This window comes from Neomonachus schauinslandi, chromosome 2 (assembly GCF_002201575.2).
Source record: "Neomonachus schauinslandi chromosome 2, ASM220157v2, whole genome shotgun sequence".
Classification (NCBI taxonomy): Eukaryota; Metazoa; Chordata; class Mammalia; order Carnivora; family Phocidae; genus Neomonachus; species Neomonachus schauinslandi.
The window spans coordinates 55,294,910-55,320,212 of record NC_058404.1 but is presented as its reverse complement, the minus strand read 5'-3'; the positions used below and the strand labels follow the sequence as shown (position 1 = coordinate 55,320,212).

Here is a 25,303-nt window from a genome sequence, read left to right as displayed (position 1 = left end):
CATAAATATGTTTAAATTTCATGTTTCATAGACTTGGTTAGTTGTCTGTGATATTAACTTTGATCTGGGCCGTTAAGCAGTCTTAACAAATAAAAGTTTTTTTTGTAAAAGGATAACCAATCTGTTATTTTCCTATTGCAGACATTAACCTACATTTTGGTCCTTTAGTTGCTTATTTCTTCTTTTAATTTATTCCCCCTTGAGTATTATCCGATACTTTTCTGACCTGATTTAGAATCTCTATCTTATTACTGTTTTAAAACAAGCCCCAAATTTAGCAGGAAACCATTTAGCAGGAAACCATTTGCAAGATAAATTGGCTTAGAGGACTGAGATGAACACCAGCAGATTTACTTTCTCATGTTTAAATAAAGTACTCATTTTCCATGAAGTAACAAATTTCACTTGCAGACATGATTTATCCAAATCTGAAGAAGAGAAGAAACTAAAAAAAGGATTATTCGAATTTTAGATTGGTAGGGAAAGCAATGTTGTTAGTAGAGAAAATAATGTTTTTAGTTATTTCATTTGGATTCTCAAAATGCTAGCTTAAATCAAGCCAAGCAGTGGCATAAGACAGTGGCTCCAAAGTCAGTTTATATTTTAGCAACATAATAAAAGATGACCTGCAGCTAGGTGTTCTCCACTTAGTCTGTGAAGAGACAAACACTGAGTACCTCCTGGCTACCCCCGCCCCCGTGTGGGAGGACACACAAACACACACTCACTGTCTTCAAGGAGCCCTTAGTCTGACTGGGGAGAAGCATGTACACAGATACTAAGGCAATTCAGGAAGAGCAGTGTTAGAAATATTCATGGAACTGCAGGGGAATATACCCGGAGCCAATTGCTGAGTTTAGAACTGCTGGCTTGACCTACTGGTGCTTAATGGTAATTTCACATTTACAAAATAGAACATTAGAGATAATGGTATTAATACAGAGAAGGATTTTGCATGAAATCTCCCATTTTCAATTATAGTTTTAACTTAGATGTTGAAAATTGGAAATGTTTATTACTGAGGAATTTGTAGTTTAGAATGATACCTTTAAAAATGCAATGCATTGGGGTGCCTGGGTGGCTCAGTTGGTTAAGCGACTGCCTTCGGCTCAGGTCATGATCCTGGAATCCCCGGATGGAGTCCCACATCGGGCTCCCTGCTCAGCAGGGAGTCCGCTTCTCCCTCTGACCCTCCCCCCTCTCATGCTCCCTCTCTCTGTCTCATTCTCTCAAATAAATAAATAAAATCTTTAAAAAAAAATGCAATGCATTGACATGGTTTTTAAAAAGTAAATATTATGGGGCACCTGGGTGGCTCAGTCAGTTAAGTATCTGCCTTCGGCCCAGGTCACGATCTTGGGGTCCCGGGATTGAGCCTCGTGTTGGGCTCCCTGGTCAGCGGGGAGGCTGCTTTTCCCTCTCCCTCTGCCCCCTCCCCTCCCCTTCTCTCCGCTCCCCCCACTCATGCTCTCTCTCAAATAATAAAATCTTTAAAAAAAAATAAATTTTATAATTTTAACCACTTCAGTCATTTACTTTGGTTGAACTAAATTTTGTTTTGAATTTTGAAAAGAGCCCAAGACTTAAAATTTGCCATATCGAGATATTCTATAGTTGACCATGATTATTCAAGATGTGCAGAGATCTTCAGAAAATAGTGTCAGTGCAGATGGATACTTCTCTTAAGAATACCATATGATATGCATGAAGATCCAAATCTGCAAAAACCGACTAGTTGCACAACTATGGGATTTATTGGGAGACTCTTATAATGGAAATCTCTTTTATTAAGATGATTAAATGTTCAAAATATGATATAGCTAACTCTTTAGGAAGACACCTATTAATTTCAGTAGTATCCACAATAGTACAGGGTAGATCTGTATTATATACTGTAGTTTGCTTATTTGGTTAAGGAGAGGTGGCATTTAACTGACTCAAAATGCCCCCATATGAACCTGGTAAAATCTTTCCAGTGGGTGGTTAATACTACAGCACTAACTTAACCCATTTGTAACTATGGTTGCCATAGTGTATCATAAGTTTTGAGAGAAAATAAAAGGACTAAATTATTATGTAATATAGCTCTTCACAGTCCAGTCTCAATGTTGCAGTCCCTAGAGAAAGGCTGGGTCAGTCTGGCTTACTATGACTAGTGGCTACCCTGCCAAAGTCTAATTTCTAGTACTAGAAGTGCTGACCTGGATTTCCTTTGGTGGGCAGTTATTGTGATGTCAACCATGCTGTTTTCTCCTTTCTGTTACCTTTTGGTTTATAACCTGGCCTGGGGGGAGAAGGGGGAGAAAGAAGAATAGAAATCCCTGCTTTGGGAGTGTATTTCAGCAGATAATTCTTCTATCAGAATGTAATACTGAGGGGCTCCTGGGTGGCTCAGTCGGTTGGGCATCTGCCTTCGACTTAGGTCATGATCTCAGGGCTCTAGGATCAAGTCCCACGTCTGGCTCTCTGCTGGGAGGGGAGTCTGCTTCTCACTCTCCCTCTGTGCTCTCCCTCTCTCTCTCAAATAAAAAAAAAAGTGTAATACTGATAAGCCACACCTTTCTTCATTTTCAATTCTGCCCTAGTTGCTAACAGAGGCCTTGCCATTGGTCTTCAATCTCTTCCTAATTCATGAGTCTTTACACAGGCTTGGGATAGGTCTCTTTCTGTAAGGGAGACAACCTTAGATATTCAAGGACTGATGAGGTCTCTGTTTAATCTTGGGTTTTTCCATTTTCTGCTCTTGTTAAACACAGTCAAACCACTTGACCCCTGCCCCTCACGACCAACGAGAGCCACTGACCCCCCCCCCCCGCCCATGCAGTCCCTTTCAGTCCGCTGAAAAGAGCAGGAGTGAATGGTCTTCAGTCAGCACAAAATGCCCACAGGGACGGGTTAGCTAAGAATCCAGCTCTAACTAATCAGAGAGAAACAAGGGTGCTGAGAGTGGAGCACCTGCTTTCCCACCCACCTTCTGCCACCGGTGGATAAGAGTCTGGGGAGGCCCAGCTTACAAGCACACCCAGTTTCTTCCAGCGCCTCCTTAACTATCTCCCTCCCTGATTTCTTTGTTCCTGTTGCTCACTCACCTAGGAGCAGAAGAAAGTGGAGCTAGAGAAAAGATGCTGGTGTCATTCTTCTAATTAAACGTGTTTCTCGGGGTGCCTGGGTGGCTCAGTTGGTTAAGCCTTGGACGCTTGATTTTGGCTCAGGTCATGATCTTGGGGTCGTGGGATCGAGCCCCCATAGGGCTCCGTGCGCAGCAGAGAGTCTGCTTGGGATTCTTTCTCGTGCCCTCTTCCTCTGCCCCCCCCCCACACTCTCTCTCTCCCCGCCCAAAAATAAATAAAATCTTTTTTTTAAAGGTGTTTCTTATCAAGAGGGTTTTTAAATCATAAAATTAAATTTGACTTACGTTTTTAAGTTCTATGGCTCATGTAGCACGATAACCAAATAGTGTGAATATTAGCAGTGGCCACTTTCTGAAACTAAATTGTAATTTCTGCAGAAATCATGTGACTTCAGGAGCTCAGCATTAAGAGCTTAAATTTTCTAGGTTCACCTATAATTTCAAATCCAGACAAGCCTATATCTAAAGACTATTTTTCTAAATTCATTTGCATTCCTATCATTTCTATCATTTGTGTTCCTATCAAGATCATAATCATCTTGGGAAAATATCACACATAAATAGAATCTGGGGGTGAAGGGGGCGCTTTGTAAGATGGAAAGTGAATAGTCTGACCTGATTTCTGATAATCCCATATTTCCATCTGATGATAAGTGATTATACTTTTCAGTATATTTCCACCTTTATGAACATAGTGATCTTAAGCAATTATCTACTGATTGTCTTTTCCATTTCTAGTCAACAGCGATTCATTGATTTTTGACTGTAGAGTAAATCAGCTGGTGCTTATGAAGATATTATAGTACCAGTGAGTCACAAAGGCATCTACTGATTCTCATTGACTCTCAGGAAGAAGGAGTATGTAGTTTTCCTACACAGGGGAATTGAGCGTTACACAGCTTTGTAGCCATTCTTTGAATCATATAACATTAAGATTGGACATGATTATTTTTAATTGACTTGGGGTTAGACAATTCTCGTATTTGGTTTGCTTTCAGATTTAATGACATACAGGCTTTGGCAAGTGAGAAAATTCAGTTTTTCTGGTGACTATTACAGCGTTATTAAGAGTACACTACTATGTAGGGGCGCCTGGGTGGCTCAGTCGTTAAGCGTCTGCCTTCGGCTCAGGTCGTGATCCCAGGGTCCTGGGATCGAGCCCTGCATCGGGCTCCCTGCTTGGCGGGAAGCCTCCTTCTCCCTCTCCCACTCTCCCTGCTTGTGTTCCCTCTCTCGCTGTGTCTCTCTCTATCAAATAAATAAATAAAATCTTAAAAAAAAAAAAAGAGTACACTACTATGCAGAGAATATGAAGTTATATCCTGTTCTCCTGCTGATTTTGTAAAGTATTGCCAGATATACTATCTGATCCAAGCCCCTCTTCCCCATTCCATAGTCTCCATTCTCTATTTTCCTTTTCTTCTCTCATAACCAAAGCAGAAATTTTAGGACTCATTCGTTTATTCAGTAAATATTTGTTGAGGAATTAGTGCCCGGATAAACATGGGGAATGCACTGGTACATACCGTAGACATGGCGCCTACTTTTTCACAGAACTTAGTCTAGTGCAGGGGTTGGGAGGGGTGGTGGTTACAGATCATCCTGTTGCCTGTCTTTGTAAAGAGTTTTATTGGAACACAACCATACCCACTCATTTACATATCATTGGTGGCTGCTTTTGCACTATAATGGCAGATTTGAATGATTGTAGCAGAGACCCAGTGGTCTGCAAGGCCTAAAATACTTAACTCTTGACCTTTTGCAGAAAAAGCTAACCAACCCCTCTTCTAGGGGTATGGTGAAGAAAAAAGAGTATAAACTCTCCTTGTTAAAGATTATAAATGCTCCTGAGGGAAGTGGACCAGCGGTGGAGTGTTGTAAGCAGGGAAAGTAACATGTTCATATTTGAATTTTAGAAAAGTCACTATGGTTGCTATGTAGAAAAAACAATGAAGAGCAAGAGAACATGCGTGCATTAGAATGAGAAGCACTCAAGTGTAGTAGTTAAGAGCATGGACTCTTTTTTTTTTTTAATGTTCAATTAGCCAACATATAGTACATCATTAGTTTTTGGTGTACTGTTCAACGAATCATTAGTTGTGTATAACACCCAGTAAGAGCATGGACTCTTGAGCCAGACTGCTGAGATGCAAATTTTGGCCCTACCATGTACTGATTCTGTTGTTGAGTAACTTCTCTGTCAGATTTTCTATCAGTAAAATGGGGATGGTAATCACAGAGCCTAACTCTTGGCAAAATAAATAAATAAATCGATATATACAAAGCACTTAGAACATAGTATTTTTAGTCATCACTGTTATCACTATTGTAATTCTGTTAAGGAGTGAGGGTGGTATGAACTAAGGCAGGGGCAATGATGGAAGCGGCCAAATTCAGGAGCTACAAAGACAATAGAATTGACGGGTATCAGGGATTGATTGGACGTCAGTTGGGTAGATCAAAGAGAACAAGAAGTTGAGGATGAAATGCAGGTGTTGGATTTCATCAGTTGAGCGGATGGTGGTTCCTGTCCCCTAAGTAGGGAAAGACTGTAATCCAAACAGGTTTGTGATGTGAGGTAAAAAGAAGTTCAACTAGTTTGGGGTATCTTAAGTTTAGGTACTAGGGTGATATAAGTAGAAATCTAACATGGGACTAGATTGATATATAAGTAGATATAAGGTCAATTGATACAAGTAGATATAATAAGATTGATATAAGTAGAAATTTGGGAAGCAGCCAACTGTAAGGATTGGAGATGAGAAGTGTGATGTGGGCTGAGGAGAGGGATGTAGGAATGGTCGATGCAAATCTGGTCATGACTCTTGGAAAAGAAGGACATAACCCAGAATGAAGCTGGACTGATGGGTGGACTTCTAAGAGAACTATGAAGAACACCAACAGTGGAAGATCAGACAAAGAACCCCCAAGTCAAAGAAAAGATCTCATTTGGAGAAAGATAAGCATGAAGTTCAAATCCATTAGATAGTCTCTTGTTGAGGCGGGTAAATTTGAGAGATATTTAAATTCTCAAATTTTGCATTAGCATAGGCCAACCTAAACCATAGCGTGTGTTTCACAATGTGGGTCTTTCATGTACTACAATTTCACATACCGCCATATTTCATACTCTTCCAGCATATACTGTGCTCTTTATGGAATTTTAGGCAAAGTAGAGTGGTTGCTGTGGTTACAGCATGTTGACATCTGAAGACCTGTTCAGTCTGCTTTTCTGTATTTGACATTTCCTTCCCCTCATCTTTTTCTACCTCCCCAGTTACAGATTCACTGGAGCCTTGATGTGAAAAATTGAAGTGGGGGAGACTCTTCTTTATGTGTGATACTTGGTTCAACATCAGTATCTTGGATCCAGTATCTTAGAGTTTTATAATGATTTTTCTGTTTTAATTTGCCTACAACACTGCCACAACACTTCTCTTTTAGAAAGAGCCGGGAGATAAATTGGAGAGATGTCCACGTTTTCCATCCTCAGAGCCAGTAGGGCTCGCAGGTTAGGCTCCAGCTAAGTCCTTGCTACAGAGGTGTGTGATGATAGAAGCCTGATCCAGAAGCCTTATCTACCTTATAACACATGCCTGAAGAAAGGTATCACATTTATGTACTCAGGCTGTGTTGCATTTTATATTTAGTTTTGTGTTACAGGAGGAAATTTACGGAAAAACTTTGAAGTGGACCAAAAAGATTATTAGGTATACTCTCTGGCTTGGCTTCTGGGTTATCTTGCCCTTTCCTTATCTTTGAGCTATTTTACAGTGCTGGAAATGACAGAATACTGATGGTAATGCAAAAGATTCTCGGCCATTGAAATGGAAATTGTGTACAGTGAGTGCAGTTGGTTATTGCCTTGTGGACATTGACCAAGATTACCCGTTTTGCATCTATTTATAAATCCTTCGCAGTATCCTTGACGTTTAGATGTTTGTTCTTTGGATTCACCTTCGAACCACTTGTAACACTGTACAGGTTTCCTTTTTTTTTTTTTAAGATTTTATTTATTTATTTGAGACAGAATGAGAGAGCACATGAGAGGGGGGAGGGTCAGAGGGAGAAGCGGACTCCCCGCCGAGCAGGGAGCCCGATACGGGACTCGATGCCGGGACTCCAGGATCATGACCTGAGCCGAAGGCAGTCGCTTAACCGACTGAGCCACCCAGGCGCCCTACAGGTTTCCTTTTTAAATAACAAATCAATTAAAATCTTTGTGCCATATTAAAAACAATTGTTTTGTTACCTACACACATGTATGTTTAGACATGCATATAACATCTCTAGAAAGATTCCCAAAGTGCTGGCCGTGATTGCCTTTATAGGAGAGGAAGCAGGAAAACCTGCTTTTCATTAGATGCCCTTTTGGGTCTTTGGAATTTTCTATCATATGCTTATATTACCTAAACAAGTAAATTTTTTTAAATTCCTTTTTGAACTCCCCCAAATCAATCCTTAGCTAGCCCTTACCAAAACTTCAACTAAATTCACATTTAAATTAACTGGCTGGGTGATGGACATTGGGGAGGGTATGTGTTGTGGTGAGCACTGTGCGTTATGTAGGACTGATGAATCACAGACCTATATCCCTGAAACAAATAATACATTATATGTTAATAATAATAAAAAAGATAAATATTAAACAATATTAATTAATTAATTAACTGGCTTTCTAAAGAGATCTTTGTTTCTCCATAAACTCCCAGCGGATAGCAACGTACATCTCAACATCATACCTAGCACTTTACTTCTGTCCTCTTTAAAATCAAGGGTTTTTTTGTTTTGTTTTAAAGATTTTTTTTTTTAAGATTTTATTTATTTATTTGAGAGAGAGATTGAGAGACAGAGAGCACGAGAGGGAAGAGGGTCAGAGGGAGAAGCAGACCCCCTGCCGAGTGGGGAGCCCGATGCGGGACTCGATGCCGGGACTCCAGGATCATGACCTGAGTCGAAGGCAGTCACTTAACCAACTGAGCCACCCAGGCGCCCTGTTTTAAAGATTTTATTTATTCATTTGAGACAGAGAGATAGCATGAGCAGGGGGAGAGGCAGAAGCAGGCTCCCTGCTGAGCCAGGAACCTGATGCGGGGCTCAATCCCAGGACCCTGGGATCATGACCTGAGCCAAAGGCAGATATTTAACCATCTGAGCCACCCAGGCATCCCTAAAATCAAGTTTTTAACTTTACTTTTCAAGATAGCTCTAACACTGTAGACACATCTTGGTCATATGGTACTAATTCTGTTATGAATCTATGGACTCCGATAATCTCAATGTGGAGTGAAGTGGCAGACCCGTTCGCCTGTTTTGCAGTTTGAAGTTCACCTTGCCTCTTCCCCAGCTGTGCATACTCAATAATCCTCTTGTCTAATTATAGCTAGCAGCTCTTCCTCTGAGTTAGAGGTTCTCAAGCTTGGCTGCATATTAAAATCACTTGGGGAGCTTTCAAAAATGGGAATGCCCAGACCAATTAAATCACAAAGTCCAGGGATGGGACACAGACATCAGTATTTTTTAAAGCCACTGAGGTGATGCTAACATTGAAAAACACTGCCCTGTGCAAAGAATGGTACTGATTTAGCAAAAACTTCACATAGGATACCTCAGCAGCAAAAGCCCTCAGGATTTCTCACCGAAATCTGCACAGGTGATGGGGAGGGTCCACACAGACACGGGAGGCAGCCTTACAGAATACCCGTATGCACCAAATCTGTTGTTACTTGGGCTACCTCTGGAATGGGGCAAGCTAGGCATTCGGTGTGGTTTAAAAGCCTAAACTGAATTGGTTAGTCTTTAGCATTTTGTTTTTGTTTGCTTTTTTTTAAAAAAAAAATTAGTTTTGAATTCAGCTAAACTCTCACTGAGTAGAAAATACCGACTATTGCGTGCACATCCCCGCCTTTTCCTCTGCCATTAGAGGCACGGAGCCCGCCTCGTGATGGGTGGCATCTAATACCACTGCCACCATATGGCTGTATTACTGACAAGTAGTTATATTTATTGTACACCAGGCATCTGGGAAAACCACATACTGTACATGACCTATTAAATGTCTTTTTGTCAAAGCTCCTAGAACCCCATTGTTTTAACCCATAACAATGTGCTTTACTAAGAGGTCTTTGATAGAGAGTTTTAGAAGGGGAGAGGTAAAAAAAAAAAAAAAATGTATCCTTTCATTTATTTTGGAGGGGAAATAATCTGTTTCTTAGGATGTCCTCCCCCCTGCGCAAAAGATATCTTTTAATGGGAAGTCCTGATTAATAGCCTGCTTCTGTTTAACATTTTAAATCATTTTATTGTTGCCTCAGCTTTTTATTAAACATGAAAATCCATATCATAAACTCTGCTGTGGTTTGCCTTCATGTACTCATTGTATGTCCCCCTCCCTTTTGTATAGGAAGACAGAGATGTCAGTAACCCCATGTCTAACCGAGGAGGCAATGGATTAGCTGCTGGGGATGACAGATTCAAACCTGTGGTACCATGGCCTCATGTTGAAGGAGTAGAAGTGGACTTAGAGTCTATTAGAAGAAAAAACAAGGCGAAAAATGAACAAGAGCGCCATGCTGGAGGAGATAACCAGAAGGACATAATGCAGAGGCAGTTTCTCACATTTAAGCCTCAGACATTCACCTACCGAGATCCTGTGCTTCGTCCAGGGATCCTCAGTAACTTTGAACCCAAAGAACCTGAGCCTCATGGAGTGGTTGGTGGCCCTGGAGAGAACGCCAAGCCATTGGTTTTGGGACCAGAATTCAAACATGCAATTCAAGCCAGCATTAAAGAGTTTGGATTTAACATGGTGGCAAGTGACATGATCTCACTGGACCGCAGCGTCAATGACTTGCGACAAGAAGAGTAAGCACACATCCTCTTCTTTCTAAAATCGGGGCAACTCTTGTTTTGATAGGTGTTTAGTTAGATTGTTAGAATGGAGAAAATGTTTTTGCCTTTATTTCAAGGAAATTAAAAAAAAGGCTCTTCGGTCTGCAAAATGGCCAGAAGGAGGAGATCGCTTCGTTTATGCCATTAGATTGAAGGTATGACATATCAAATTCTGGGGGTTTTCCATCAGTGCTACTCACATGTGGTCCCTGGACTGGCACCGGTCTGTGAATTTTTTCTTTCTGGTCCACAGTGAGAACGTGAACTTGTACCACGGTGTAAACCAACCAGTAAATACTTTGGTACAAGTGACGATTTTTTGATAACAAAACTTTCTCGATGTGCTGATTTTCATTCTGGATCAAGCCCCTGTCTTATTGGAATAATAACAAATAGTAACGCTGCTTTAGATGGCTTCTATAGTTACCTAGATATTGATGTTTCCCTTACTTTTTTTTCTTAGTACCGTACCTGGAAATCGGCACTTGCTGGGTCTATGCAAAAGGAATCCCCAAACAGATAAAACTCTGGCCTAAACTTTCAAATTATTTTCATGTAGCTTGATTTGTTTTTTAATTTAATTTAATTTAATTTTTTTAAAAAGATTTATTTATTTGACAGAGACACAGCGAGAGAGGGAACACAAGTGGGGGGGGGGGGGGGGAGAGCGAGAAGCAGGCTTCCCGCTGAGCAGGGAGCCCGATGCGGGGCTCGATCCCAGGACTCTGGGATCCTGACCTGAGCCGAAGGCAGACGCTTAACGACTGAGCCACCCAGGCGCCCCTCATGTAGTTTGATTTAAAATAAAGGATTGCCAACTCTTAACTTTTGATAGACAGTGGTTATTGAATGAACTCAAAACTTTTCTCTTTCAGTTTATTTAATAACCGGTTCTATTCCTATAGTATCTAAATAGCCTCCATTAACATGGGTGCAAATTTAATTCTGTGCTACTAGAAAACTCTCAAAATGTATTCTGATGATGGATTGTTAATATTATCTTTGTCCTAAAAGGTTAACACCTTTACGCACATGCATAGAGACCCCACAGGAGCATTCCTTATGACCGCTAAGAAAGATTCTATACCTAACATAGTGCTACTCAATAGACTTTTTTTCTTTTCAAATTTTTGTTTATGTTTTTTATTTTTTTTATTTTTATTTTATTTTATTTTATTTTATTTATTTTTTTTTTTTAAGATTTTATTTATTTGACAGAGAGAGACACAGTAGAGGGGGAACACCAGCAGGTGGAGTGGGAGAGGGAGAAGCAGGCTTCCCGCGGAGCAGGGAGCCCGATGCGGGGCTCGATCCCAGGACCCTGGGATCATGACCTGAGCCGAAGGCAGACGCTTAACGACTGAGCCACCCAGGCGCCCCTCAAATTTTTGTTTAAATTCTAGTTCATTAACATACACTGCAATATTGGTTTCAGGAGTAGAATTCAGGGATTCATCACTTACATTCAACACCCAGTGATTATCACAACAAGTGCCCTCCTTAATACCTATCACCCATCTAGCCCATCCCCCACCCACCTCCCTCCATCACCCCTTAGTTCTCTGTAGTTAAGAGTCTCTTATGGTTTGCTTCTCTCTCTCTCTTGCTCGCTCTCTCTTTTTCTTTTCCCCATCCCATATGTTCATCTGTTTTGTTTTTTAAATTCTAAGACTTTGGACATTCATATATTAATTGGTAAGAGTGAGAGGGGGTGAATGAAGTATGCCAAGAAAGTAGAAGGAATAAAAGTACAGAACCATGATGATGAGGGGAGTTAGAGCATCTCAAGGGACTGTGAAAGAGGAATTCGGGAGCAATTGATTCCAATTCAAAGTAGAGGCTTGCCTGGTCATAAGGTTGCCAAATTTAGCAAATAAAAATAGAGGATACTTGGTTAATTTTGAATTTCAGATGAATAATGAAAAACATTTAGTATAAATATATCCCAAACAGTGTATGGGACATACTTATACTTTAGAAAATTGTTTTATCTGAAACCTGAATTTAACTGGGTGTCCTGTGCCCTTCCAGTCAGGGGTGAAGGGTGGTTGTTACGGAGTTAGAACTGCCATGCAAGTACCCTTTAGGACCCGTGTGAGGCTCTGCAGTCCCTTATCCAGAGTGTGTCCTGGTTATCTAAAATACAGCACTTAAGCATACTGTTTAACTCTGTGACAGAAGGTTCTCTGAGAACCTGTCGATGGTGTTCTCATCACTGAGAAGGGAAGAGAGGGAGAGAGTAACATGTATTGCCTTTCTACTACATGCCAGGACTTACTATAGGTTCTCTTACTTAATTCTTACAACCAAACTGTGAGAGTTTTTACCTGTGTAGGTAGTCTGAAGCATGGAGCTCTGACTTCTGTGTATTTGCCCAGCAAAATGGCAAAGTTGTGGTTCAACCCCGGGTGGTTTGCTGTGAAAGCCCTATCTTTCTACCACATGTCACCTCAAGGTAGGTCTTTCCTCGGGTGATATGCCTCTGTGCCATGTTACAGTCAGTGGGTGAGTTTAGTATAGAAATGGAGATTGTTAGCACATGAGCTATTTATAAAGACAGATCATTAAAAATACCAATATAAATCTAGCTCACTTTTCAATATAAGAAATAGGCTAAGAAAATCAAATGACCTATAAGACAGAGAAGTACATGCCTCTGTGTCTCTCTCCTTCACCCCACACATCCTTTCTGTCTGCAAGACCTCTAGCTTCTGCCACCAAAATACGTCTCAGAGTAATTCTGAGACACGATCTTTCATCCCCACTAACCACCCAGGTCCAGGCCACCATCATCTCTCTTGGAATCCCGCAAGGATCTCCTTCATGCTTTCTCCATTTTGACTTCCGCCTCCTACGTATTCCCACAGAAGCCAGTGTGGTTATCTGAACCACACAACTCTAGCTTATCTCAACGATTCTTTGCTTTCCCCGGGCACTTAAAATAAAACCCAAACTCCTAAGCAGCAGCCGTGACCCTTCCCTGCCTTTACAACCTCCTCTTGTTACTGTGCCTCCTTGTCAGGGTGCTCTAGCTGGGCTGGCCTTTCCCAGTCTCTTTGCGTGTGCTCTTCGCTCCTCTGTGGAGATGTTCTCCCTTCCTGTGGCTGGCTCCTCCCTGTTCTTTAGGTCTTAGTAGAACCTCTCTAACCATGCTGTCTGATTTGGAAATGCCCTGCTTTGTTTTTTAATACTGCTCTCTGGCCATTTCATTCATAGTATATATCTAATTTTATAATTTATCAAATTTATATAGGTATTGGCTTATTTAGTTGTTTATTGACTGTCATTCTTACTTAGTGATAAGGTCCTGGGAGCAAGGAATATGCCTGTTTTCTTCACCAGCTGCTTCCAGTAGCTGACACCCAGTTGGTAAATACCTGTTGAGAGAATGAGCGAATGAATGAGTGGAATCTGCTAGGGTTGAAATCTTGACTCCATTACCGGCTGTGAGATCTTAGACCAGTTACTTACCCTCTGTAACCCTCAGTTACCTAATCCTTAAAATGGGTCTAATAATACCTGTCTCCCCAGATTGGCATTGGAATTAAATGATGTAATAGGCTAAATGTCTTTTGTCACAGCCTTGGTGGTTAGAAACTTAAGTGTTCTGGAATTATTATTATTATTATTATTATTATTGCTGTGGTACTTTCTTCAGGTCACATACCTTGTCAAAATTTTATTTTATTTTATTTATCTTTTTTAAGATTTTCTTGTCAAAATTTTGATGTTTTCAGTTACTATTTAACTTTGAGGTCCTCTGTTGCTTTTTGGAAAATGCAAATGTCACACACTGCCTTATCTTCATCATCTCACTTGTACTTGTATCTGCCATGATGACAAAGCCTTCACCTCTCCTGTGATAAGTTTTTTTAGACACACCAATTGCTGCCCAAACCCCCAATCTCTCTGAGTTCTCCTTGCTCTCATATAACTTCCTTCCTTTCTCTCTCTCCCCTGTCCTTTCTTTCTTGCCTTCCTCATTGCATCCCTCTTTCCCCTTCTCTTTCCTATCCCTTCCTTCCTTCTTCCATGCTGCACATAGGCTGATCACTTCCCGTGTTCTTTTCTCTTGCATAAGTACTTAGAAGTAGGATATTGCATGTTTCTGTGTATCATTCCTTTAAGTACAGTGTCCCCAGTCAAACAAAAGGACCCGAGACTATCTTAGCAAATGCTCCTTAAGCCCCTCTTTAAACTTTTATACTAGTGAGAAAACTCTTTTATGCTTCAAAATACTCAAACATTATAACCCCCAGAAATTTTTTTTGTTTTTGAGAGAGAGAGAGAGAGCGAGCATGAGAGCGTTCGGGAGGAGGAGCAGAGGGAGAGGGAGAGAGAGAATCTTAATCAGGCTGCATGCCCAGTGCGGAGCCTAGGCTAGGCTTGATCTCATGACCCCGAGACCATGACCTGAGCCAAAATCAAGAGTTGGATGCTTAATTGACTGCACCACCCAGATGCCCTCCCCTGAAACTTTTTTTTTAAACTGAATCCAGATTGGGGCACCTGGGTGGCTCAGTCATTAAGCGTCTGCCTTCAGCTCAGGTCATGATCCCAGGGTCCTGGGATCGAGCCCCGCATCGGGCTACCTGCTCAGCGGGAAGCCTGCTTCTCCCTCTCCCACTCCCCCTGCTTGTGTTCCCTCTCTCACTGTGTCTCTCTCTGTCAAATAAATAAAGAAAATCTTTAAAAAAAAAAACAAAAAACTGAATCCAGATTTTTTTTTCCCCAAGATTTGATTTATTAGAGAGAGAGAATGCTTGAGCAGAGGGGGAGGGAGACAAGACAGGCAGAATCTCCAGCAGACTCCATGCTGAGCACCAAGCTCATCATGGGGCTCAATCCCACAACCCTGAGATCATGACCTGAGCTGGAACCAAGAGTCAGTCACTTAACTGAGCCACCCAGGTGCCCCGGATCCAGATTATTTGTAAAACTTGATTCTTTCTCATACTTAAAAAGAGAGAGAGAGAGAGAGAGGCTTAATTCCTCTTTGAACACTGAAAATTTAATGTAGAATAAATAATTTCTAAGTAGAGTTATTCATAAATTAGGAGGTGGATAGTCTTAAGAATTTAATCTAAAATAAAAAGGCCAACAACAAATAAAACATCCCTAAATCTTACATATTATCCAATATGCCTATTAGCACTTCTCTCCTTTTACTGGAAACATATTGAAAACATAGCATGCGTCCATCTCACACACATACAGCCCCCCTCACGCTCATCCCACGTGGAGAATATGCCACACAGAGCCCACCAGAGACCGGCCTGGTGTTGCTGACTTTATGCAGCTTTGGAATATAGGCCTTATCAGCCCTGTTCTCTTGCATCCATCAGACATTTATCATTTATTTTTTTAAGATTTTATTTATTTGAGAGAGAGCACAAGCAGGGGGAGCAAGCAGAGGGAGAGGGAGGCCACTGTACAGTCTGACCCCGTTGTTCTCCGGCCCCCCCGCCCCCCTTACCCGCACGCTCCTGCTTCTGCTGTTCCCTCTGCCCGAAAGCAAAGTCAGCCTCTTTGCCGGGCCTGACATGTATACAGCCGGCCCTTGAACAACACGGGTTTGAACTGCGCAGGTTCACTTAGACACGCATTTTCTTCCAGTATAGGAAATGTATTTTCTCTTCCTTATGATTTTCTTTTTTTTTTTTTTTAAGGTTTTATTTGAGAGAGAGAGCACACACATGAGCGGGGGTGGGGTGGGGGAGGGGCAGAGGGAGAAGCAGGCTCCCCGCTGAGCAGGGAGCCCGATGTAGGGCTTGATCCCAGGACCCCGGGATCACGACCTGAGCCCAAGGCAGACACTTGACCAACTGAGCCACCCAGGCGCCCCTCCATCAGACATTTAAATGAGCCACCTGCCAAGCTTGGAAACCAATCTTTGGGGCTATTGGTGCAGATGTGACGTCTGACACTGTGGTTAACTTGTTTGTTCTTGTGGCTGTCCCATAGTCATCTCAGATGAATGTTCTCTACCTTAGAAGCAAGATGGAGCTGCCCAGCTGCCAACATGACTCACACTTATGTATGTTACAGCTTTGAATTGCATGCACTAGCTGAGTAATTTACTGGCTGTTGATTGCTTGTTAAAAGAGTGAGTAACTGTATTTTGAGTGAACTGGAGGCCTACTTCTTTTTTAGAAACTTGATCCAAGAATGACTTCACCTGCCTTCACACACAATTTCCTATAAAAAAAACACAGTTTTTTTTTCACAGTTCAACAGATATCGAGTGTCTCCAATAAGCAATACACTGTGCTAACCTATCGGTTGACAAAATACAGTCCCTGCCTTCAGGGGGCTCCCCACCTGCCCCTGGGGAGAAGGGAAAGAAATCTATAACATAAGAGTCATAGGAAAGGGGTGAGCAAAATGATGTGGTTCAGAGCGGGGAGGGGCACGTGAAGTTAAAGGAGTCAGAACAAGATTGAGGGAGGGGACACCAGGGCTGAAGCCTGGAGGATGAGTAGGGTCTTCCCAGGAAGATTTCCAGGTTTAGAAGATATAAAGACAGGCAGTGACTAGGAAAAAAGCCAGTGGTGTAGTATATACTTGGATCAGTATGTGTAGAGATATTGGTAGGATAAGTAGGGTCATGTTTGGAAGACCACAGGGCCACGCACAAAGTCTACTGATTGGTGGTCAGGAAAGGACCACCAAAGGTTACACAGAGAACCTTAGGAATAGCAGACTGGTAACGGTGTTGAGAATGGATTAGGTGGTGGAGAGCCGTTGGAGGGTGAGTAGCTTTAGAACAGGAGCTTCAGCAAAGGTTCCAGGACCAGAAAAAGGGAGACTCGGTGTAAGAGAACAGAAGAGAAGTAAGAGAATCAGTAGGCCTTGGCAGCTTGGTAGAGTGGAAGGAGGAATCAAAGATAAATCCAGTGCTTGGAAGGGCAGTAACACAAAGAATGACGCTATTAACAGGAAAGGCTGGTTGGGATGGAGCAGGCCGCTCTGCTCGAAGCTCAGTGACCTAAACCACTTCTCTCCCCAGCTTTAGATGAATTCATGCAGAGCCCAGCAGGATGGGGAGCCTGCATGTGGGGAAGGGTGGAATGATCTGTTTGTGAATATGGTAGATTTTCTTCAAATAAAGCTCCAGATTTTATTTCCCCTACTGTGAACTAACTGATGCAAATACATGGAAATTATTCTTGCCCTTTTTCTGCCCAAGAAGGCAGACAATCAGAGGTATATAATCCAAGCTATTTTGTTTCAAACAAATGAATTAAATATTTTGACTTGTTGAGCAAATTCATCCCCGAATATTTAACCTTTCCTCCTACCTACACACCGATTGCATTTTTATTTTGTTGGAAGCTATCTTCATTGCATTTACAAAGTGAAATAATAGATGTTAAAGTGCTCCAAAAATTCTAAGAGCTATGCAAATGTTAATATGATTAATTGTTAATAACTTTCTTAAGCTTGTCTGTGGGAAATTGAAGGTTTTTTTTTTTAAAGAAATTTTACATTTACACTCATGCCTTATATACCAGACAATTCTCTTCTTACCTGATACCAAAATAATCATGTTTACACTCTTATTTAAGGTGAATTGTGATCATGAGCTTTTTTTTTTTCTTTCTCTATTTGTGTCAAAGGCTTTCTTTGATACCTTTGTTTATATAGTGCTATAATTTATAAAACAGGTGCTATTTTCAAAACATTTATTTAGTTGAAATGGTATAGGGTTCCTTTTAAATTTCAGTTTCTACAGATGACCCATAGGTTTCAGTTAGAGCTAACTAAAACTCTGAGCTGGTCATCAGATGTTAAATTATTAGAATAAGGTATAAACCTGATATACACATATATATGTGAATCGTGTACATGCATATGGATTTCAGCACTTTATCCCGATTTCTATTATCGGAATATATGATGGACCCCATCCAGACTGCACCGATCACAGTTACTAACACATGGTCCTTTTCTCTCACAGCTGGCCCAAGATGTGTCCCATTTTTTCAAACTACAGTTTGGCAACCGTAGATCTAATCTGTAGGAAGCACATTTGAAATTGGTTTCAGATGACCCATGATGGATATATTGCTTCTTTTTTGTCCCAAAGGTATTACTTTCTAACTGGCTTGAAAATTTTTACTCTTAGAAGCCACTTTTTGTGAGTTCAAAGGTTTTCCAGATTAACTTTAAAAATAAATTGTGTTCTAATGCCCAGTTTCTCTTTTTCCTTTTCCTCCAAACACACACATATGAACTCCCACACACGCGCGTGCACACACACACACACGCACACACACACTTTGCACTTTGGAGTTTTCTCAGTTATGGGGGCAGAGCTGATTTTTGTTTAAGGTCCTGACTGACAACAGGAAATGTATTTAGCCAAAGTGGAATTATTACAGAGATCGGGGGTAACATAGGTCATCTCAATTTCCACAGCAGTTGAGAAGGGTACCACGTTCATAAAGTGAGCCTACAAAAACTGGAAATAGAGGGAATTCGCTCTAAGCCACCATGAGCAGAGTAGCAGTAAATCTGGCATGCTGCGCTCTCCTTGATAGTGTTCTGGGATGGCTCACTTCCCTTGGTGGAAACATTCTTCTCCTGCCCAAGACCTCATTTGGTTGATAAAGTCCTTCCCATTCTCTAGTCATTCTCCAAGTTGCTCTATTGGAAAGGGACTTAGCTTCATTTCCCCTGCCCTTATCTCCCCCTCCATCCCCACCACCAGTGTTATAAAAGTATAAGGTATGCCTGATGAAAAATTATAAACTCAGGTGGCTCATTTTTGTTTTTTTCAAGTGCTCTGCCCCCAACCAGGAATTTAGAGTAAGTTCCCCTCAGGCTAGTTAGAAAAAATAGAGAGGCACCACTAGCTAGCCCATAACATCCCACCCCAAAGACAGACAATTTCAGGGAAAGGAAAATCTTGACTTTTTTTTTTTTTTTGCCCTCCTTAGGATAAGTTTCCCACCCATGAGGAGCACTGCCATGGAAGTTAAGGGATGTTTTTTTGTACCTTCTCCTACTAGAGCATCTCAGTTTTGGAGCTAACAATCATTTCAAAGTGTTTAGTCCTTGTCTTCTGCTACAAGGTTATGAATCCCTTCCCGAGGAGAGCTGCAGAGATATAGACCCAGGCATGTCACAGTGCAGTGTGGGTGCCTGAACACACGTCCCCTCCCCCAGGGGGTTGGCACGACCTGCTCTGGTAGTTTAGCAGCTCAGACAAGCAGAGGCAGCCAGTACCATTAGACACAGCCTGTTTATTCCTGTGTGTGTTCCCTTAATGCACATCGGCTCTTGTGTGTTTGTGGAATGGTATCAATTCCGTGCAGACGTGCTGAAGGTTTCTACATCTCCTCCTGAGTGTGAGTGTTTGGAAGTGATCAAGGGCAAGGTTTCTCACAGAGTGACGCTGACAATGTATTTATGAAGGCCTTAAGAAAAAAGCTGACAGCCCTGCAGGAATACTTTCCTTTTGTTCAAGAAGCGGGGGCGGGGCGCAGTTTGAGGTGGCTCCGAGATAGTCCTAACTAGACTTGCTACTATATTAGGCAGTCTGGGGAAGCTGCCAGGGCATCAAGAGAAGCTGAGAGGAAATGGATTGGTGAAGAAGGGTACCTCTGGATCAGACTTTTCATTTTGGCGAAGTTGCTCTGTATTAGAAGCAAATGTCCCCCAGGACCTACAAGAAGGAAAACACCAGCCTCCGGGTTTAAAGGCTACAAAGAATGGCCCATAAATGTCAGTGGTGATTTTAGCTGTACTGATTGATTTTGTTCTCCTCGGGGTTCTGGTCTCGACGTTCCCTAAGTTTGGATTGGTCTGGTCCTATCCCTATTTTTCCTTTAAGCCCTATTTTCTTTTCTTTTTTTAAATACATAATTATGCAAAACAGAGGCTTCCAGGAGATTACCTATCTGTCTATCTGTCTGTCTGTCTATCGACCTATCTTTATATGGCATTGTAGCAGAAGTGTCTGTATTGTACCTAAGTGGTAGTCAAAGCCAAACTTGTGGACATAGGAGCATAGTGTGACTGCGAAGTCATAATATAAGGTTTTCCACATTTAAGATGAATTATGTACATGAATCTGGTTAACTGTTAAGCCAAGCATGAACAAACATTTAAGGAAAGGAAGAACCCTACCCCCTATTTATTCCGGAAGCCCCACAACCATTCTGGAAGATAGTGCTCATGTTGGGCCACACATTTGGGAGAAACTTTGGCCAGTTTAGAGCCAGGTCTCACTGTTGTCGTGATTGGTTGTAAAAACCCGAGGTGACAGCCTCACCCTTCCACATGGACACATGCAGGTACCTCTGGGATATCCAGTAGAAAGGACTCGTTTTGGAGAAAAGCAAAAAGGAGGATATGGGAGAGATGGCAGTCTTCAAAAGTGGTTGCATCAGGTCAAAGCCTTCCTTCCTCTTGATTGATTGAGTTTCAGGCTGACATCCACTCCTCAGTCTGTGGGGCAATTTTGACAGCTCTCCCATGGTAGAGACAAGTCCTCGGGGGAGCGCTGTAAAGCAGGATCATCAGTACCAATTCTTTTCATAAGCAAGTATTGTAGAAGTAGTAAGATGAATAATTTGTTGTACAACTTCTTCAGTGCACTTTTAAGTTACTTACCTTTGCTCACTTTAAGCTGAATATTTAAAAAAAATGCACTTGGTACATTGCAAATAGAATTACTCTTATCATTCTTGCAACACGTAAGGTGAACATGCTAAAAAGTAGACAGGTCAAGCAAATTGCGTGAGTTAAAATTATGTTAAAATACAGTTTAGGTTCGGTAATACCTAGGAAATGGCCCGTAGTTTTGCTCTCCTCTTCACGGCATCCCTGCAGCGAGATTCCACTCTCCAAAATGTATTCAATGTGTAGGAGGAAAATCACATTTTTAATAACCTAGTAACTTATTTTAGAATGAGCCATGCCATTTTAATCCAAAGGAAAATATCCACTCATTCTCCAAAATAGCAGGTCCCAGTGAGCAAATCAAAAAGCAGGATAAAACGCTCTGGAGAATGATTTGAGAATCCAAACTGCATGTTCTTACAACCCTGGAGATGCACTGCTGTCACTTTAAAGAAAGGAGTTGTAAAGTCTTCAGCAGAAGCGAATGTGAACAGCAGACTGCTGTGTTTCATCTTCTGTGAGGCAGGAGCTCCCTCCAGAGCCACAACAGGCTCTGCTGCAGCCCTGCTGGCGGGGTCCCTCCCTAGGAAGAGAGAAGGAGAGAATGGGAAAGGAGCAATGGAGGAAGACAAACTCTTTCCTGAAAGTTTTTATTGAGGCGTGTGTGAAGCACAGCTTACTGGGAAAGTAGCATCAGGTAGTCAGTCTTACTTAAAACCAAGCAAAGAGGGGTGCCTGGATGGCTCAGGTCTGCCTTGGGCTCAGGTCATGATCCCAGGGTCCTGGGATCGAGTCCCGCGTCAGGCTCCCTGCTCCGCAGGGAATCTGCTTCTCTTTCTCTGCCTCTTCCCCTCCCCCGCAGCTTGCGCACGCTCGCTCTCTCTTTCTCAAATAAATAATCTTTTAAAAAAGTAAAATCAAGCAAAGAAGAGTCTGCCAGGCAGACAGTGAAACAGCCTAGATTGGGTTTGACTGCTTCATAACCTTCTCTAGCTTCTGTCGTATGTCCTAGTCTCTGCCTGCACAGCCTCAGATGCCGGAAGTTAGGGCTAGGGGCAGGACCGGTTGGAATTAACGCTGTGCCGGGGGGCATATGCCGCAGACCTAGACAGACACAGAAGGGCAGGTTCCAGCCCTAGGGCATTTATTTATACTTTTTTATATGGCTTTTTGGGAACTATTTCTCACTTTATTTTTTAAAGGTTTTGTTTATTTAACAGAGAGAGAAAACAAGCAAGCAGGCAAAGTGGCAGGCAGAGGGAGAAGGAGAAGCAGGCTTCTAGCTGAGCAGGGAGCCCGATGCGGGGCTCGATCCCAGGACCCCGGGACCATGACCTGAGCCCAAGGCAAACGCTTCACCAACTGAGCCACCCAGGTGCCCCTTCTCAGTCACTTTAAATGCAGTATAAGCTATGTTTACCACTTCCACGGAATTAACTCTTGTCACTGTGATGGTGCTTTGCTCCCTTATTTCTCTGATACAGCAGGTAATGAAGACAGAGGGTCCTCAGTAAATGACAGGATCAGTAGGATCAGTAGCATCACTGTCCACTTTATTGAGCACCTACTATATGTCTGGCAGTGTGCCGGGGGCTTTAATACACTATCCTAATCTTTACAACCATATTGAAACAGTGCATATTTTTCCCACTGTGTTTTGAGGTGATGTACCTGAGGCTCAGAGAAGTAGGTAATTTGAAGGTCACATAACTACAAGATGGTGGCACTGGGATTCAAAATTGGGCTTCTAGAGCACATTGCCTTGTTAGTGATGCTAAACTAATGGCCAAGGGGGGTATGTTACAGGACACTACAGTGTGTTAACTTTCCTAAAAAGAAAAATGGAGAAAGCTAGGAAAAGGTAAAAGGCAAAGGCTTTTTTTTTTAAGATTTTATTTATTTGAGAGAGAGTGACAGAGATAGCAAGAGAGAGCACAAGCAGGGGGAGTAGGAGAGGGAGAACAGACTCCCCGCTGAGCAGGGAGCCCGATGTGGGGCTCAATCCTGGGACCCCGGGATCATGACCTGAGCAGAAGGCAGATTCTTAACCAACTGAGCCCCCCAGGTGCCCCAGGCAAAGACTTTTTATCTCATTATTGCAGAATGTTTTTCTGCCCTTAAGACAGTGTTTCTCAGTCTCAGCACTATCACCTTCTTTGTCGTGGGGGCCGTCCTGTGCATGGTAGGATGTTTATCAGCATCTCTGCAGTCTACCCACTAGATGCCAGGAGCACACACACCCCTGGCCCTGGTTGTTGTGATAGCAACAACAAATATCTCCAGAGTTTGCCAGGTAGGGCAAAATCTCCCCTGATTAGGAATCACTGCCCTAAGAAGTCAATCAACGTAATGTTTCAATAGGCAGGGTGAGGGTGGTGGTAATACGATGGAAAGAACAAAGATGGGATTTCTAGCATCGTGGAAAAGAATAAGCACAGATTGATTGAATGAGCCAAAGAAATAGGAAGACCTGATCCTTGGTAAAATGAAGTTAGGAGAAGTGGAAGATTTTGTCATGGGTCTCAGGCCACCTTGGGGCAGAATATCCATGCATTACAGTAATCGTTCATAGATACGTGGATATCTCTTTCACTTTTTTTCCGTGTAACAAATACTGGGGGTGCAATGCACAGAGCCATCCTTTATTCCACTGTTAAAAAAAAAAAAAGATCCAATCCTGCCTTTTATTTAAACCCACCTTTCAGTCAGTGGTGGCCACTGATGACGTTTTCAAAATTGAGTGCATTTTGTCTGAACTTTATCCAAAGTTATTCAACCCATTCTTCTCTTGAATTATCTCCTATTTCTATTCCACCCCCCCCCTTTTTAAATCTGGACAATTACTAATACTTGTTGGGGAGGGAAATTATTCTAAGTAATAAATAGTGACAATGCCTATGTTATTAACCTGCGAAGATAATTTTATACTTATTAAGACCATTGTAAGGCAGTGATCTTTTAGTTATGATTAGCAAGTATCAGGATGAATTATGAAAAGGTAAAACCTATAACAAAATATCTGTTTAGTGACTTGGCCTGTTCAGAATCTATGGACCAGCAGATCTTCACCTTTTGGTCTCAGGCCCCCTTTAAATGCTTAAAAATTATTAAGAGTCCCAAATTATTAGACTTCTATGTGGGACGTATCTATCAAAGTTTACCATATTGAAATTAAAGCAGAAGTTTTAAATTATTCAGTTAGTAGCGATAAACCCATTCATTACATGTTAACACATTTTATGAAAGAGAAATTTTCCAAAATGAAAAAAAGTGTATGTTAAGAGTAGAATTACTTTGCATTTTTACCAATTTCTTTAATGTCTGGCTTCTAGAAGGTATGTAGATTCCAATATCTACTTGTGCATTCAGTCTATGCCCATATGTTGTTTTGGTTAAAATAAAGAAAATCTGGCCTCGCACAGATATGTAATTGGAAAAGAGGAGTATTTTTAATAGCCTTTTCAGATAATTGTGGATATTCTTCCTTGATACTGTGCCAAAACATAACCCGTAGTAGTTTTTGAAAAATAGTTGCAATATACCTTTAATACTCTGTTGTTAGTCCATCTTGCACTTTAGTCTTTTCCCTGTGAATGATGTAACATCACCTGTTCATATCCCGAGTAATGCAGATTTTCCATGTATTGACAATTTCATTACATATATCATCATCAGTTCTCATCAGAAAGGGTTTTAACTCATGGGAAGCTGTCATAATTCCAAAATTCTAAGTTTTGCCTGAAACTTCAAATTTTATCATCAGAAACAAGTGATGTCAGCTGTTTTCCTCAAAGTGACAGGCTCCCTTTGTCCACATTTGAGAAAATGCCAAATAACCAAAAATTTCGTTCTATCAAAAAATTGGCTAGTTCAACTCAGAACTCAGTTATACAGGTGCTTTTCCTTGAGACAACCATCATGATGGAGCAGAAATCCTCTTTGCACACTTCCCATTTTGTCTCAAAGAATATTAAAAAGGCATATACTCAAAGGCAGGATTTAATAAAATTAATAAATTTTTTTTAAAGATTTATTTATTTGAAAGAGAGAGAGTGAGAGAGAGAGAGCACGAGCAGGGGAAGAGGGAGAAGCAGGCTTCCCGCCGAGCAGGGAACCCAGTGCAGGGCTCGATCCCAGGACCCTGGGATCATGACCTGAGCCGAAGGCAGACGCTTAACTGACTGAGACACCCAGGTGCCCCTAAAATTAATAAATCTTCATCAAGGAAGATTTACTGATTCATTAAGGACATTCAGTGTAGATGGCATTGTTTTTGCCTTGAGTGTGTGACGATAAGGGATACCATCAACACAAGTACCTTTTGGTGCTATTACCTTGATTTGTCCAAGGGCACCAGCAGTTTTACCCACCACTGCTTTTGCCCCATCAGAGTAAATATCAACACAGTGAAAAAGGTATTAAGCTCTTAATATCATGGAAATAATTTTGACTTAATCAAGCTCCTGAAAGGGTCTTGGGAATCCCAGGGATCTGTGGATCATACTTTGAGTACCACTGTTACAGATTTTAGAATAAATTAGATAACTAATAAAAATGAGACTTAAGAAAAAAATTGTCTTCAGTCTTCCAGTTTGATCACTGACAAGTTATAATGTTATAAATTTAAGTTAGAATTCTTATACCTGATTCATT

The 25,303-nt window shown here is 41.6% G+C and overlaps 1 protein-coding gene across 4 annotated transcripts in view; it reads left to right on the top strand.

Moving 5' to 3' along the window:
- The window catches only part of GALNT7 (polypeptide N-acetylgalactosaminyltransferase 7), a 141,287-nt gene that overhangs the window by 64,730 nt on the left and 51,254 nt on the right, over window positions 1-25,303 (top strand). For all 4 annotated transcript variants that reach the window (XM_044912579.1, XM_044912578.1, XM_021698770.1 and 1 more), the window contains exon 2: window positions 9,534-9,994. In XM_044912579.1, coding sequence (XP_044768514.1) covers window positions 9,534-9,994 — 461 coding nt within the window. The remainder of the gene's footprint in view (window positions 1-9,533; window positions 9,995-25,303) is intronic.